Raw genomic sequence first — 16,380 nt, 5'->3', positions numbered from 1 at the left:
GGCGACCTATACTTTGCCTAAAGGGGGTTGTTTCTCAGCAAATGACGTGCACTGCTGCCGTGAGGCATAGAGCACCAAGTCACCCAAAGTAGGAGAGGTAAAAAAAGAGATGGTGGTGTACTGGTACAGCTGCTGCCTTTTCAGGCAGTTTTCCCATCCCCAGACATTCATTCATTTATTTTCTATACAGCTTATCCTCACTAGGGTCGCGTGTATGCTGGAGCCTATCCCAGCTGTCTTTGGCCGAGTGGCGGGGTACATCCCGGACAAGGTCGCCAGCCAATCGCAGTGCACATATAGACAGACAACCATGAAAAGCGACCAACAGTTCTGAGTAGCAGTCCGCTGGAACTGGAAATTGTGACATTCATAAAATCGTTTGACCTTGAAAGTCCATTCACAAAATTTAGGAGTGTCATAACTTCAAGAATCCATGACATGGAACTTCCACATCATGTAGAACACGAGTACAGCATTTTAAACATATACAGTGGTGTGTTTGCTCCCGATGTCTTCTGTTTTTGTCACACTTAAATGTTTCAGACCATCAAACTAATTTAAATATTAGCCAATGACAACACAAAATGTGTTCACAAATTTTTTCAATGAAACTTTTTATATTAAGGGAGAAAAAAAACTACATGGCCCTATGTGGAAAAACAGAACACACCACTGTATGTAACTCTGGAAAGCCTGCAACCCTAGTGAGGATAAGCGGCATAGAAAACACATGGATGGATAACTCTTCACTAATTGGCTGAAAACTACAGATGTTTTGAGCCAATGGGAGTTTTACACCTTATCAGTACAAACAGGTAAGTTTGGCAACTGCAATTACGCAGAGCAAACAGCTTTAGATAGCATTGGGAGTATGGTCCAAAGACCATGGCTGCTCTTGTGTTCGCTTGTGTATCTGGGTACTTACAGAATGTTTATATATTGTACTGTCATAAGGAAAAGTTTAAGTGAAGTTTTATGTTCCCAGGCTAAGTCTTTATGTTTCATCAACAGTTTATTCTTATGATAAATTAACTGCCATTTGGTTGCATGGACAGTTAATCAAACTTGAGTACAGACATAAATGTTGTAGCACCTTCTATCCGCATTAGAATTGTGTCTTAAACATGGAATGCTAAATGTGTGTGAAGGCTGAAGTGTACGCTTTGACCAGGTCAGTGTGTCCTGTCATTAGCATTCAGTCAAGCCAACAAAGCTCCACATTCTGAACGACCATTATGTTAACACCAACAAGGCAAATATTTAATCTCATTATGCAATATTTGTATTTCGATATTATCGCGTCTTTATATTTCAGAGTAGACTGAAGGCCCATTTGATCAATTTGGCCAGCCTTGTTTGTGATTTCCAAAGAATAGTTGGAGTTCGATCCATCATTTTAATGATAACCATAGACTAGAAGTGGGATTTACTACGGCATATAGAACAAATCTGACTCCTCAGTACAATGTGGCCAATACAATTGATTCAGTTTTAATTACAGATATAGAAAAAAATGCACCAAATCCAGGAGTTCTCTTTCCACTCTTTTATTAATAGCATAGTGAAGTGTGTTGACTATTTTTTAAAGGTATCAATAATAGTTTAACCATTTGCTTTTGAAGTTATGGAATAAAATTCTTCAAAAAAAAAGATGAGGGCATACAAACTTACAGCGACTTGAGCAAATCCCTTTTCATTTTAAACAGCCGCCCTTTGTTTGACAGAACTGAACTGTAAGCCTATTCATAAGGCGAGTTATGTAAAGACTACATACCCCAGCATTCTCATTTCCGGTATGAGTACCTTCCAGCCAATGGGAAGCCTCCTGGATTAACGCTAGCTATCTGGGGCACAGGGCCAGCACGTCTAGCCAGCTCGAAGTGCCACGACTTCACAGTAGTCCAGCGATTGCCCAGCGGAGTTAGGGGGAGATATCTGGGAAAAAGCAACTAAGCTAGACCGCTGCAAATACCGGAAACTTCACTCAAAAGCTTCTCCATCTTCAACTGCAAGCTATCTTCCGTCACTCTGTTTTCTTTGAGCCGAACAGACAACGTTCTCATCATTAGCGAGGTAAGTGCGGGGATAGGAATTTTCACATTCATAAAGACAGCGACAACTACAGTACTAGCTTGGCAAGCTATCTGCTGCTAACCCTAAAGCTGCATTCTTATGCTGTAAGCTATTAGAAACTTAATTTAAAGGATTTTTGGCGATTTCACCCGCCATCTGTTTCGTCGGCACAAGCTATCATAACATTTTGGATGCATTTGTGTTGACACGTCATTCTAAAAAAGTTCCAGACGCTTGCCAAGTTCATTGATTCACTGCGTTAGCAGAGATGCTAGCGTGCAAAATAGTGATGAAAAGCATATATGTCACGTATTATCGCCCTAAATGCACACCACATTTGCTTAAAAAAGCATTTTTAACATTACCACAGCTGTTGCTCTTGTCCTCAATTATGTAGTATTTTTTAGTCTGTGCAGTCCAGTCATTTAGCAATACACAAATATCGAATAAATATGCGGAAGTGTAGTTGGATGCGTTTCTGTTCAAATATGGAATAAAAAGTGGCCTTTATTAGCAATGCGTCAAATGTGTGGGTGAGTGAAACTCTTACTGCTGCTGCTGTGCAACGTACACGTATTGACTTTGCTCGACACATGCACACACACTTTGACCTGTATGTGAAGTTTGTCACTTTAGCGTCTAACTATCGTTACACAAAAACACTGATGGAAGACTTTTACATTAAATAAATCCACTCGCATGATGGTGTATAAATGCAACCTGTCACATTCAAGTTAAAGTGTCAATGTTGTAGAAAGTCTTGACTCTCCATCTCTTGAGCATTTTTTTTTAGACCTTTTAGGTCCTATGGACATTGTCAAGAAACTCTACATTTGTACTTTTGTACTTTAGAAACAAGGAAAATGTCTATGCACATTTGGAAAAAAACATGCATTCATTCATCCTACGAGTATTTTTCTGAATTGGCAGAAGATGGTAACCACATTTCATATTCAATCTCTAAACTAAATTAAAAAAAACATTTAAATGACCCTTTTTATAAATAACTTCATCATATTTCAATCAAATGCATTTCAGTTTCAGAAATAATGGCTATTATTGTTTCAAAAAATATATACACATATATAGTTAGAAATCTCACAATTTGTACATGTTTGTTTTGTTTCATTGTGTTTCAACAAGCGGCGACCTGTCGAGCAAAACTTATTGTGCTAATTTGGTCCTACAGAGCTGATAAGACTTAAACTGTATTTTCTTGTTCCTTCACCTCATATTCATTCCCAAATTCCGATACTGTGTGAGAATGCATAAAGGTAAGGTTTGTTGACATTATTGAGTGCTACACTATTTGGTGCACACTGCCTCAAACACACGTCTCAAAAACAAACTCCAGGCTTGTACTGCTAATATTCATGTTGTGCTTTTAATCAGATGTTAGGCCAGTCTTAGGTTTGTACACTGTACATAATAAATAGCATTAGATCGTTATACTGTACATCAGCCACCTCCATCACACCCTACCTGGTCCTATTGAAGGTATGTGGGGAACACGACCCACTCTGTGGGTCGAAAAAGGTTGGGGGACTACTGAGTTTGACCACTTAGTAGATTAGTTGGATACTTAACCAACTGCCATTTGCCTCAGTTAGCAGATTTGTGTAGCCTAAAGGCAAGTTTTTGAAAGTGCAGAGCAGCGACACCTTAAGGCAGTTAGTGGTAAAAGCTTTCAATCTGTAGGTACTTTTCTAAAGTATTCAAAGGCAGTAAATGAAAAATGCAAGAACTAACGTCTCTGTAAAGATAATACATTCAATTTTACGATGTATTACATTTTTTTCAAACTATTTCCAAATGTATTGTGAGTTTGTTTCAAAAACATTATTCAGAATTTGGTGCATCGTAGTCAGGCTCAGCTGTAGTTCAGCGATTGATGGCATATTCCTGTTTATATTTTGTTGTATTTGTCCAAGAGTATGTAGTTTTATTACTATGAAGCCCTACTTGGCTAATAAGTCAAAATAGTATTTTGAGGTTTTTTTCCTCTCTCTCTCTTTCTCATTTAGGTGAACAAAAAAAAATAGAACAATGGATATCTATGACCCCCAAACCCTCGGGATAATGGTTTTTGGTGGATTCATGGTCATCTCTGTAGTTGGGATTGCTCTTGTTTCCACCTTTTCTATGAAGGAGACTTCTTATGAAGAGGTACTGGCCAAACAACGTAGTGAGTTGGGTAATGTACAATCGTCTCGCACAGAGAAAAAGAAGAAGGATAAAACAGCTGACAAAAAGAACCGTGGAAAGAAGAAGGACGGAAAACCCAATGGAATGATCCCAGAATCTGGAAAAACAGATGAAACGAGTCAAGCTGATCAAGTCCCTGAACCTGTTGCTGCTGCAATTGTGGCTTCTGATCCGACTCCTTTCATCAAATCTGTCCCAGTTCCTGAGGTTAAGCCAACTGCAACCCCTGCACCAGCACACCCACAGCCCAAAGCTGCTGAGCCAACCCAGACTCCTGCTGAGCCCTCACCTGTACCTTCACCTAAAGACAAAAAGAAGAAGAAGTCGGTCAAGACTGAGTCCGACAAGACCTCTAGTCCACTTGCTGCTGCCCCTGTACCGGTCAAACCTTCACCAGCCCCTGCCTTAGCCCAGACCAAGGCAACGGCTGCATCTGCCCAATCTAAAACAGCTGCTCCGTCGACTGCATCTGGTCCAGCAAAGGCCTCCGCTGCGTCAGCTAAGTCCTCTCCAGCATCTACTTCAACCAAATCTGCCCCTCCCTCAGCAAAATCTGCCCCTCCTTCATCCAAGTCTGCCCCGACCAAGTCTACCCCTGCTGCGGCCCCGACCAAGTCTGCCCCAGCCAAGTCAGCCCCGGCCCCCGCCTCGGCCAAGTCAGCCCCGGCCCCCGCCTCGGCCAAGTCAGCCCCGGCCCCCGCCTCGGCCAAGTCAGCCCCGGCCCCCGCCTCGGCCAAGTCTGCCCCGGCTAAGTCTGCCCCCACCCCGAACAAATCTGCCCCCGTGGCGGACAAGCCTGCTCCTCCCCCATCCAAGTCTGCCCCAGCCCCCGCCTCGGCCAAGTCTGCCCCCACCCCGAACAAATCTGCCCCCGTGGCGGACAAGCCTGCTCCTCCCCCAACCAAGTCTGCCCCAGTCTCTGCAAAGTCTGCATCAGTACCATCCAAGGCCTCAGCAGCACCAGCCAAATCTTCATCATCTACCAAGTCTACCCCGCCTCTTGAAGCTGTAACTAAAGATGTCCCCATCATGGCCGTGCCCCCAGTGGGATCACAGCAGAACACTATTGCTGCACCAAAATCCCAGGAGCCCAAGAAGAAGGCCTCCAAGAAAAAGTCAGAGACTTGTAAGTGCATCATACAAAGTTACATTTGAATGTATTTTATTTCTTATTAGTGTAATTTTATTTCTTCAATTTTGAATAATTAATTCCAAACATCACTTTGCAAAATGTTGGGGCAGGTGTTGAGATTCAACCAGTGCTCTGAACAATTGGTTGCGAAGAGGGTGCGGTTCTCTTATTTCCTTGTCTTTGCTTGGTGCCACAGTGTGCCGTAATTCATTTGACCTGATGACCAAACAGTCCTCTTTTCTTATTGAACTTAAACATTTAGTTTTATCCTGTACAGTGACTGCAGTGGATTCATCTGAGGCGCCATTGCACCTTCCCTACAAGGTTTTGGTGTCCACCATCAGCAGCATGGTGTTCAGTGAAGCAGAAGCCCACAGGCTCATCGATATGCTGTCTGAGAAAGCTGGCATCATCCAGGATACTTGGCATAAAGTAAGGAACAAGAAGTGGCGTACTCAATGCTTGGTTGGTTTATTAAGGGCGACACTTAGATGTTCTTCGCTTTGTGTGCGTTTGCAGGCCACTCAGAAAGGAGACCCCGTGGCTATGCTAAAGAAACAACTGGAGGAGAAGGAGAAACAGCTGGCAGCTGAACAAGAAGATTCTTCTGCAGCAAAGAACCGTGTGAGAGATCTCACAAAGGTAAGACTGTTATCTCATCATTAAGATCGCCATTTTGTAAAGGTTTAGAAGATACTTGATAGTTGATTGAGTTGAACCTACAGCAGTACAACATATCAGTTTTATGTAATGTAATAACTAAATACAACAATAATAACAATGCATTTGCACAATAGAATTGTTAAAGGCGGTGAGTGTTAAATTGTATATATAAACTGTTTGCACACATTGGCTTGCTGATGGCCTCATTTTGTCCTCTAGGTGGCACTAGAGGAATAGTAATAATTTGTCCAGCACCTTGAAGATACTCACCTAAGTCTTCTTGAGGATAGCGTTGATTTTTGACAGGAGTCTATGACAGCAGCTTCTGGACACAGCATGTGATTCTTCCTATGAAGTCTGAAGTGTGTTTTACAATATAATATGCAATATAGTATGCATTGTACACAGAATATATTTTGATTGCAATACCAACTTGTTTTTGTCATTTGATGTCCTAAATGTCATAGACTTGTGCAGTTTTGTTACAGTATATGGTCCATATTTAATTTTTGTCAAGATTTAGGCAACATAAACTTGATGGAGACGATTCTTACATTTAACGTACGGTATGTTTTCTCAGTCAAAAAGTTTGTTTGTCCGCTTTTAGGAGCTTTCTGCTGAGAAGTCGAAGGTAGCTAATGTGGAGACCAGGCTGAGTTCCCAGCTAAGCAAGAGAGAGCAGGAAATGATTGCCCTGCAAGCCCGCATGCAGGCTAGCTACCAGGACCACGTAGCCCAAACGCAGAAGCTCAATGCAAAGGTCAGTCATCTAACATAATATTTGAAGTCAAGATTGATTGAGTGAGTTTGATACAAGATTCAGTAACATAAAAAGGTCAGAGTTTCACAAATCAAGCATTAAACTTTGAAATTCTCTGCTAGATTCTTGGTCTGCAGGACCAACTTGAAAAGGGTCCCAATGCCCAGCTGGCCCGTCTCCAGCAGGAGAACTCTATTCTCCGTGACGCCCTCAACCAAGCCACTAGTCAGGCTGAGAGCAAGTAAGTGCACATGATGTACACCGTTTACAGCTCCAGTTGGACTTCCACACTATAAGAAACACGTGTTGTGAAATGCTTTTCTCACACTTTATTCTGTCCCCAGACAAAATGCCGAGCTAGCCAAACTGCATCAGGAATGTGCAAAACTTACCAAGGAACTTGGAGAGAAGACTGAAATTGTGCACGCTGATGAACACATGAAGAAAGGCTTGGAGGCTAAGGTCTCTGCCACCGAGAAGCAGCTCTCTGCGCTGCAGGTTAGACCATTATTAGTTCATTATTAGTCATGTCTCATATGTTGTTTTCTGAGTTCGGCGAATGATGATCTGTTTAGTGACCATTCCCATTTGGATTTGGCTGTGTGGGCCAAGAATATGTAGTTTTATGTCTCTCAAAATCGGTGTAAGTGCATAAGAAAAGTAAGTAAAGTTGACAGTTTAAACAGCTGCAACTCAAGTTTTTTCAATTTTTTTTCAACATCTAAACTGTATATATTAAATGTAACTATGATCGCATATACTCTGGCACAGTGGATCTGTAATAGTCAAATGTTTACATGGGAAATACAGTAATTTAGATGAAAGATATTTATCATTTATTGCAGGATCAATAAAACTGTCTATAAACCTTATAATGTTATGGGAAGTTTAATTGCTCTTCAAGCACAGCTTTTAGGTTGGGCTGGAATGCAACCACACAAAAATAATGAGCCTACAGGGAAAATGTGTCTTAGCACCAACTGGAATGTATGCATGTCTGAGCATCTCTCTGGCCCATCTTGCTCTATATCAGCATACAAGAGCACAAAAATAACATCATGACAGTATGCACCAGCTTGTGCATACTGCTGATCTGTCATCCACTTAGTCACCTACTTTGGAAATGCTGCCAGTTTCTGTCTATGTGGCGCAAGTGAGTCAGCTTTTCCCAGCAGTCAGGTGTTTAGTTTCAGTCATCAGTAACTCCACCCTTTATACAAATTTCAGGTCTTTAAACAGACGATTATTCAATGAGTCATAACATTAGTCAGTACTTAATATGCTGGCATACAAATCAATGTCCGCTTATGTTTCTCCTCAAAGCTCATTTAATAATGATTTTTTTTGGTACAAATATGCAATTCCCCAGGGATGTTAGTTGCAGGAAAAGCTTCCACATTACCTGTGTTTGAATTTGAATCTAGGAAGGTTGCATTGAATCTTTGCTGCCTCCTGCAGCTTGTTCATCATTCATGAGTTGTTTGTATTATTGGCAGGCCAGTCATGCCGAGAGCGAGCAGGCCTTGCAGAGGAAACTGGAGGAGGTGTGCGAGGAGCTAAGAACAACACAGACTCTTAACAGCAACCTGCAAGACTCTCTGAAAAAGGCCCAGCAGGACAGCGGCACACTCTCAGGTCAGGTTATGAATTAAATGCATGAAGAATTAACATCATTTTTTTTACTGTGCACCTGTCTGGAAAAGTAATTATGCTTTATTTATTCAACTGCAGGGAATAATAAGCATCTATTAGAGGCTACAATTGCATTTATTTGTTCAAAAAAAAAGAAAATAGGATAAGTTGAGTCTTTGAGACATGTTTATTGATGGTCGTCTTTCTTCATGCAGGGTTTCAGGTGCGAATCGGCAACCTGGAGACCGAGGTCAAGGAGCGCTCTTCCCAGGTGGATACGCTCAATGTTCAGCTGGAGGAGTCACGGGTTGAGAAACAACAGCTTGTGCAACAGTTGACATCCATCAACTCCTTACTGGAGGCCGGTCAGAATAAAAAAGAGCAGGAATCTGATCAGGTGAGAATTGTATTTATTTAACTTGACTTTCCTGATCAGTTTGATTGAACAGTAATTCTTTATTTTTATGAACATTTACTCCGCAGGTGATTGCTGTAGAACTACAACAATTAAAGCTCAGGTACATGTGTGATAATTATTGATGTATTCAGTGCATTGTATACATGCAATTTAAGATCATAACTCAGTGAAGGTGAATGAAATGCTGGAAATTGGCAAGAACCATTTCCAGTCTTTTGCTACTTTGCAAGCCAAAACACAACAAATAAAAAGTAATAGTTGTTTGCTTAGCTGTATATAAAATCCGTTTTAACAGTAAATACACAGAGACTGAGTGCTTGTGATTGTTTTCTTTCTCCAATAGCGTTGGTGTGATATGAAGTATAGACATTTAGCTTTAATATTGGAATTGCAATATATGGTATATGTTATAATATGGTGTTTTGCATGTAGGAATTACAGAATTTGTATTTGCAAAATGTACTAGTTGTAAAAACAATCATATTTTGTAAAACTTATTTTCCAAATGCTTGTCGTGTGCAGTCTTCAGGAGAGGGACGGCCAGATGAATACTCTCCATGAGGAACTGAAGCAATTGCAAATGAAGAAGGAGGCTGCTGTAAGTGTTTGGAATAGACTGTGATCTTTCATGAATTATGTCCCTTTTTAATCATCGGAAGAACATTTTCTAATTGTTTAAAATGACAAAATGTTGATCAGGAGAACACCATTTCTGAACTGGAGCAGCGAAATAAGAGGTATGGTACATCTGGACCAGGACTTGCTCCAACTCTTTGTTAATGCACTGATTATTTAGACATGATCCCTATCTCTAATTTAGTGAGGATTCCAGGCTCATAGCGTCGCTTCAAGACGAACTTAAAAACCTCAAAGAAGAGACGGTACAACTTAAGAACACAGCAGTAAGTACACGTCACTGTCTCCGCTGCAGGACAGGAAATGATCACATTGACTGATTTGCGTCCCCTTTCTGTTTCAGCAATCAAATGGCTCCATAGAAGAGATAAAGACAGAGAAGGAGGCCCTAATCACATCACTACAGGAGCAGCTGAGGGAAGCCAAGCAAAATGAAGTGAGAATCTTCACATTAGATCACTTTGCATTCCATCACCTTGCTGACCGTGTTATGTATCGTTAGGCTGTTACCGTCCAGCTGACAGCTTTTCAAAGTGAAGCCAAAGAATCTCTCCAAAAACTCTTCCCACTTGTACCCTTGGAGACAGCACAGGTAAACAAACCTGGTGCTATATTTTGTTATTCTGATTCGTATATTTACTGTGCTTTTTCTATCTGTCTAGCCAAATTGGTTACAAGCTTTTACGCAGAGCGCTCAGGAGTTTCTCAACCAGCAGCAGAGCCAGCAGTCTCATTCAAGTCAAACATCACCTGTAAGCCCCAATCATTGACACTACAGCTGGTTTGGTATGAATTTGGTAATGGTAAATGGTTTTATTCCATTTGAACATGCATCATATTACAATTGAATGCATCACATAATCAGTTCACAGTTCCACATGTCCAAAAGGAGTAGGAAAAAGCAAAGCTTATTAAATCCTACCCCTGTTACATTAACTGTTACATTTGTTCACTTCCTGCTTTCCTAATACAGTTTATTTTTTTTATTTTTTTTTATTTTATTTATGTCACGTACCAAAGTAGGAGGTGATATGAGCATCCAATGACATAATGGGTACCATAGTAAGTGTCAATATAGTGATATGTATAGCACATCATGACTGGTTCAAGACTCTTCATCCTTGTATTTAGCAAACATCAACTGCTTGTATTGTTTCTTGAATTGGCTCATCGTTGTGCATTGTTTGAGGGTCTTACTCAATCCATTCCATAGTTTGATTCCATATACTGAAATGCTATGGCTTTTTAACGTAGTCCTAGCATATAAGTGTTTCGAAATTGAATTTGATATTATGAATGTGTTTCAGGAGTCGCTTGAAAAGTTGAAGGAGGCTGAGGAGATCCACAGCTCCCTGCAAGCTGAATGTGAACAGTACAGGACGGTTTTGGCTGAAACGGTGAAAGAATGATGATATCTTCAACGGCAAGAGTAGGACTTTATTGACTGTTTTTTTCCCCCCCTCCCCCATCCCCATCTTCTCCTTCAGGAAGGAATGCTGAAACATCTGCAAAAGAGCGTGGAGGAGGAGGAGCTGGTGTGGAAGTCAAAGATGGCTACCTCAGAGGAGCATCTGAGCGCAGTAATTGATATTTACTTGAAACCGCTTTACCCTCTGCTATGTTGCTACACTTTTTATTTCTTTACTGTTAACATTTCTCCTCTGCGACCAGGCTTTGGAGAAGGTCAACAAGATGGAGTCAGAAAAACAAAATATACAGCAGGTTAGGATTTCACCCCTTTTTTAAAAGTAAAAATAATGTTTAGCCGATGCATCCTAAAGTGTGAAACTGCTTGTCTTTTGCAGCTGAAAGAGCAGATGATGCTACTGGAAGCACAGCTGGAGAAGCAGTCAGACAACCATTGCATCGCAGAGGAGATGGAACAGGTAGTTTTCCCAAAATATGTACACAGAAGCTTCTCAAAGGACACTATTGTGTCTTCATACATCTAACCGTGTGACGTTTCCTGTGTTCAGCTAAGACTGCAGCTGTCTGACAGTCAGAGCCAGCTGGGCTTGGCCCGCAAGGAGGCTCAGGCACAAAAGGAGGAGCTTTCCAAGGTGATTTCTTTTACAAGCATTAGCACATTTGTGGATCGTGTAGGGTGTGTTCACACTATTTTTGAATTATTATTGTTTTAAAGCAGAAAATCATACAGTGGCAGCTTGTTTTTCATGATCAATTTTTTTCCAATATGTTCGCAGAAAACCAAAACATTCAAAAACTGAGGTGATTTTTTCCCATAGGAAATTCATTCATTCATTCATTTTCTACCGCTTTTTCCTCACGAGGGTCGCGGGGGTGCTGCAGCCTATCCCAGCTGTCTTCGGGCGAGAGGCGGGGTACACCCTGGACTGGTCGCCAGCCAATCACAGGGCACATATAGACAAACAACCATTCACACTCACTTTCATACCTATGGACAATTTGGAGTCGCCAATTAACCTAGCATGTTTTTGGAATGTGGGAGGAAACCGGAGTACCCGGAGAAAACCCACACATGCACTGGGAGAACATGCAAACTCCACACAGAGATGGCCGAGGGTGGAATTGAACCCTGGTCTCCATAGGAAATTATGCAAATTAATTGAATCAGTTCCATACACACACAAATACATTTTATAGAAAATAATTTAATTTTTAAATGCAGAAAACAATGCAAAATAACTCTAAATGACTCTAAATCAGTGGAACTTTCTTTGGCCCCATGTTAGGTTATTTAGCAGAGGCGGTCAGTAAAAATGCATGGACAGTGAGTCAGCAAAGCGTAGGATGCTTTGTTTATGCACTTGATTTCTTGGAACGATACCGTACAGGACAGACAAACTAGTTTGTTAAAGGCAATACTGGCAAGATTTACATCTTGTAGGTCCTTTTTACAAATAGAAGAATTGATGAACTTGGCACATGGGACACAGTGGGACCAAATAATGCAATGACTGCTTCACGGATGTGGGAAGTGCTGGTTATAATGCATACCCATGCAGGAGCGTAGTCATTTTGTGCCGGTGCGTACCATTTTCGGTCACAAATGACATGCCAAGTGCCGTCACTCTTTTCAGCCGTGCCATAAATAAATACATGACACGCATTGCCACAATGTTTTCTCTTTTAGATGACAGCATTCAAACATAATGAAACAAACCAGATTTTGAAACAGATATGTAAAGTGTGAACACACCCTTGGAGGAATCCCTCCTTAATATGGACAAGTGTCTTGCCGGAGTGGCGGTGGCGTCTGCGGCTGGAGGTTATGTCAACAGTGACTAGCGACAGCTTCCTATTTCAGGTCAAAGAGCAACTGAGCCAAATCACCGTGAGTGGTCAGCGTGAACAGAATGGCCCCACTGAGGCTCATCCCAGTCAGGTCAGGGTGCGACAGTCACAGGGCACCAGGGGCACTTCCTGTTAGAGACAGTCACTCTCCCTTTTTCTTCCAGCTGTCTAAGCGAAAAAAATAAAATGTTACCACAGAACACGGATGCACCTCCAGATGACTAACAAAACTACTATAGTGTTTCCATTCTTTCTCACCTTACTTTTTCTTCTTGCATGCTAGCGTTTCCTCCTCTTGTGTTGAACAACATCTGAGCTGTTTAACCTCTTTGCTTGAACACAAAACTAACAGGTCGAGCATCTTTTGTGTGCGGGTGTGTGATGCTGGTTGGGCGCAAGAATGTTTGCTCACACACAAGCACGCCTTGTATTAAAGGTGTTTATATTTATAGGGTTTTTTTTTTGTGTGTGTGTCACCAGGTTGTATCCAAGTTGGACAGGACGACTGAGAACCTCCAAGAGGAGGCAGCTGAGAGGCAGAAGCTCTCAGAAGAATTTGAGCAGGTAGTGATCTTTTTCTCTATTGAAAAAAAGTAGAAGATATGTACTTTGTTTTATTGCATGACTAAAATGTCCGTCCACATAGGAAGAACTTATTCTGTGTGCTAAGAAAAACATAGATTGGGGTGTCCAAACTTTTTCACAGTAGGCCATGTACTGAAAAATGAAATGATCCAAGGGCTAAAATACATTTTGTTTGTAATATTATGACTTTATCCATATAATATTTGACTTTATTCCCATAATATAACTTTTCCCCAAACCTATTTTAGGTTTTTTACTTAGAATTAGACTTTTTACTTTCATATTTCAGCGCTATGCTATTAAAATGAAAATGACATTTGTCCTCATGTTACAAGTTTATTCCTGTTAGAATATGACTTTTTTTTCTCTTAATATTTTGACTTTATTCTCATAGTATAACTTTTCCCCAAACCTAATTTGTTTTTGTTTTTTTACTTAGAATTAAACTTTTTACTTTCATATTTCAGCTCTATGCTACTAAAATGAAAATGACATTTGTCCTCATGTTACAAGTTTATTCCTGTTAGAATATGACTTTTTTCTCTTAATATTTTGACTTTATTCCCATAGTATAACTTTTCCCCAAACCTAATTTAGGTTTTTTTTACTTAGAATTAGACTTTTTACTTTCATATTTCAGCTCTATGCTACTAAAATGAAAATGACATTTGTCCTCATATTACAAGTTTATTCCTGTTAGAATATGACTTTTTTTTCTCTTAATATTTTGACTTTATTCTCATAGTATAACTTTTCCCCAAACCTAATTTAGGTTTTTTTACTTAGAATGTTTTTTTTTTTTACCCCCAACTACTTCAACTTTCTTCATGCAAATTGTCTTCTAATATGCAAAATGGGGATGGCTCTGAACACTCTATTTCAGACACTGGCTCCCTGTTCCTAAAATGGGTGTCCCCGGGTACAAGCTGAGTGTGACCAATCACAGTGTAGTGGGCGGGCTATTGGTGGAATAAATTAAAACCGTCCGTTTTGGAAATCCAGCTGGAATAGGTGTAGATTCTGGAAGATCTAACAAGCTTTTTCTGTGCGGGTTATCACGTGTAACTGCTCTATAGGAGTCCACAGATCAATACGAAGAGCGGAAAATCCCCCTTTTTAGCTTCAGCAATCCATTTGCTAACATCTGCCTGTTTTGGCAACTCGCAGGCTCAGGCAACTATTACAGAACTTCAGGCTCAACTCGATCTTCTGAAGGCTTCCGCAGAGTCAGCGCAAGGTGACGCAGAAGATGTTGCTCAGCTGAAGGTGTGGTCATAATGCAATTTATTACATTTCAAAAATGCCCCCCCCCACCGGACCGCACTTGCATGCATTTGGGGTAAAATGATAGAAAATGAATGAATAGTTTTGTCGGTACTGTGGCCTCAGGAGCGCCTGGAGAAGGAGAAGAAGCTGTCCAAAGATCTTGGACAGGCAGCCACCAAACTCCAGCAACTTCTCAGAGCCACTCAGGAGCAGCTGACCAAAGAGAGAGAGACGGTGATAACACTACAGGAGCACCTGGATGGCAAGGTGACACACACACACACACACACACACACACTTTTGTAGCAACCGTTCACAGCTCGGTTTGCCTCAATTGTTCTTATTTCTCTTGTCAAGGGAGAATATGTGGAGTTGAAGGAGGGAACGTCCGTCTGAGAGGACGCTCACTACATGTGGACACCAAAACCAAATATGCCTTATAATTACCATAGTTATGCATTCCAAAAACTTTATTGTACTGTAGTTAATTGCATTTGTTTTGCAACGCTAGTGATCAAATGTTTGATATGAACATTTCCAGGTAAGATTTAGAGGAGGAAATCCTGCTGCAATCTTGACTGAAACTCCCGTTCCATCAACAATTCTGGCTGTGTCAGAAGATGTTATAGCCCCCCCCTCCTCCCTCCCCTCACCGCCTTAAAGCCAAACATTTCCCCCATGGTCCAGTGTTAAAAGGGAAACCGATTGTACGTCAGACGTACATCAACCTGTGCAATTACTTTTTTTTTATGTGGTTGATTGATGGGAACACTTTACGGTGACACTACAAGTCTTTTGGGCTTCCTGCCTTAGCGGGACACCAACTCACATTGAATTTGTATGAATGAATAAACTACAGTGTAACTATGTCATGGCTTGTCTATTCTTGTATATTCTTCTTGTATATTCTTCTTAAATATAATCAGTGATGCATACACAGAAAGCCACGTCTAACAATACAAAGAACTATATATTGTATTTATCTTGCAATTCTATCTTGTGGTGGGGGTCTAACCAAAGGGTAACAGGCTTGGCTTGCAATGCTCACATGTTCTCGTGCACTGGAAGAAGCGAATGCTGCAGGACCTCTTTGAAGACACACTGGCCCTGTGGCAAGAACTCAGTGGAAGATGCACCCCACGTGAAGAATGATCAACAGTACTGGAACATTTCTAACACACCTCATATGTAAGAACATTTTACATCCTTTTTCCTAAAAGAAGTATTTTCAATCATAGAAATGGTTAAATTAATAAGTTTGTGTCACTAACGTTACTGTAACGTTCAATGGGACACCAGCACCAGATTCGTTGGAACAGACTTATGCTCATAGAGCCATACTCAACGTGGTGGCCATATTGGATAGGTCACAGTAGTGCTGTAAAAAAAATACAAGTCAATGTACTTTTATATAATTGTGGGCGTGTGAATGTATAAACGAGGAAAATTACATTTCTTCGTACAAAGGAGTTTCATTAAATCAATTGACTTGCATTCATTTACAGCGCAGCCTTGACCTATCCAATATGGTGGCGATGTTAACGTATTAGCCCCACTTCCATGCGGCGTCTATATCCATGGTAAATGATCACTTCTGCACATGCGCACGTTGCCTTGTAAATTTTTACGACAGCGCTGCTGCGACGTCGTGTTTTTTTTACGTTTATGAAGGGAGTCAACGACACTTGATATGTCGCATATTGTATATATATTTTCATAGGGACGCCTACTTAA

At 40.9% G+C, this 16,380-nt stretch overlaps 1 protein-coding gene across 2 annotated transcripts; it reads left to right on the top strand.

Moving 5' to 3' along the window:
- Nucleotides 1-1,828: 1,828 nt before the first annotated feature.
- Nucleotides 1,829-15,516, top strand: rrbp1a (ribosome binding protein 1a). 2 transcript variants are annotated; one of them, XM_058059120.2, is made up of 26 exons: nucleotides 1,831-2,073; nucleotides 4,098-5,404; nucleotides 5,688-5,842; nucleotides 5,930-6,052; nucleotides 6,681-6,833; nucleotides 6,956-7,074; nucleotides 7,178-7,331; nucleotides 8,330-8,468; nucleotides 8,681-8,862; nucleotides 8,949-8,983; nucleotides 9,406-9,481; nucleotides 9,583-9,620; nucleotides 9,704-9,785; nucleotides 9,863-9,955; nucleotides 10,022-10,111; nucleotides 10,182-10,271; nucleotides 10,827-10,916; nucleotides 11,007-11,099; nucleotides 11,191-11,241; nucleotides 11,325-11,405; nucleotides 11,496-11,579; nucleotides 12,809-12,886; nucleotides 13,276-13,359; nucleotides 14,548-14,646; nucleotides 14,770-14,913; nucleotides 15,004-15,516. In XM_058059120.2, the coding sequence occupies exons 2-26, from the start codon at nucleotides 4,120-4,122 to the stop codon at nucleotides 15,040-15,042; spliced, it is 3,657 nt and encodes a 1,218-aa protein (XP_057915103.2). In that variant the 5' UTR covers nucleotides 1,831-2,073; nucleotides 4,098-4,119; the 3' UTR covers nucleotides 15,043-15,516. The 2 variants fall into 2 exon arrangements, with proteins under 2 accessions (XP_057915104.2, XP_057915103.2); XM_058059121.2 differs by lacking the exon at nucleotides 12,809-12,886 and having other exon boundaries at nucleotides 1,829-2,073.
- The last annotated feature ends 864 nt before the right edge of the window (nucleotides 15,517-16,380 follow it).

Source organism: Doryrhamphus excisus, linkage group LG20 (genome assembly GCF_037039965.1).
Source record: "Doryrhamphus excisus strain RoL-2023G ecotype Guam linkage group LG20, RoL_Dexc_Guam_v1.1, whole genome shotgun sequence".
Lineage (NCBI taxonomy): Eukaryota > Metazoa > Chordata > Actinopteri > Syngnathiformes > Syngnathidae > Doryrhamphus > Doryrhamphus excisus.
The sequence above is the reverse complement of the archived record's forward strand: the minus strand, read 5'-3'. Positions and strand labels throughout refer to the sequence as shown.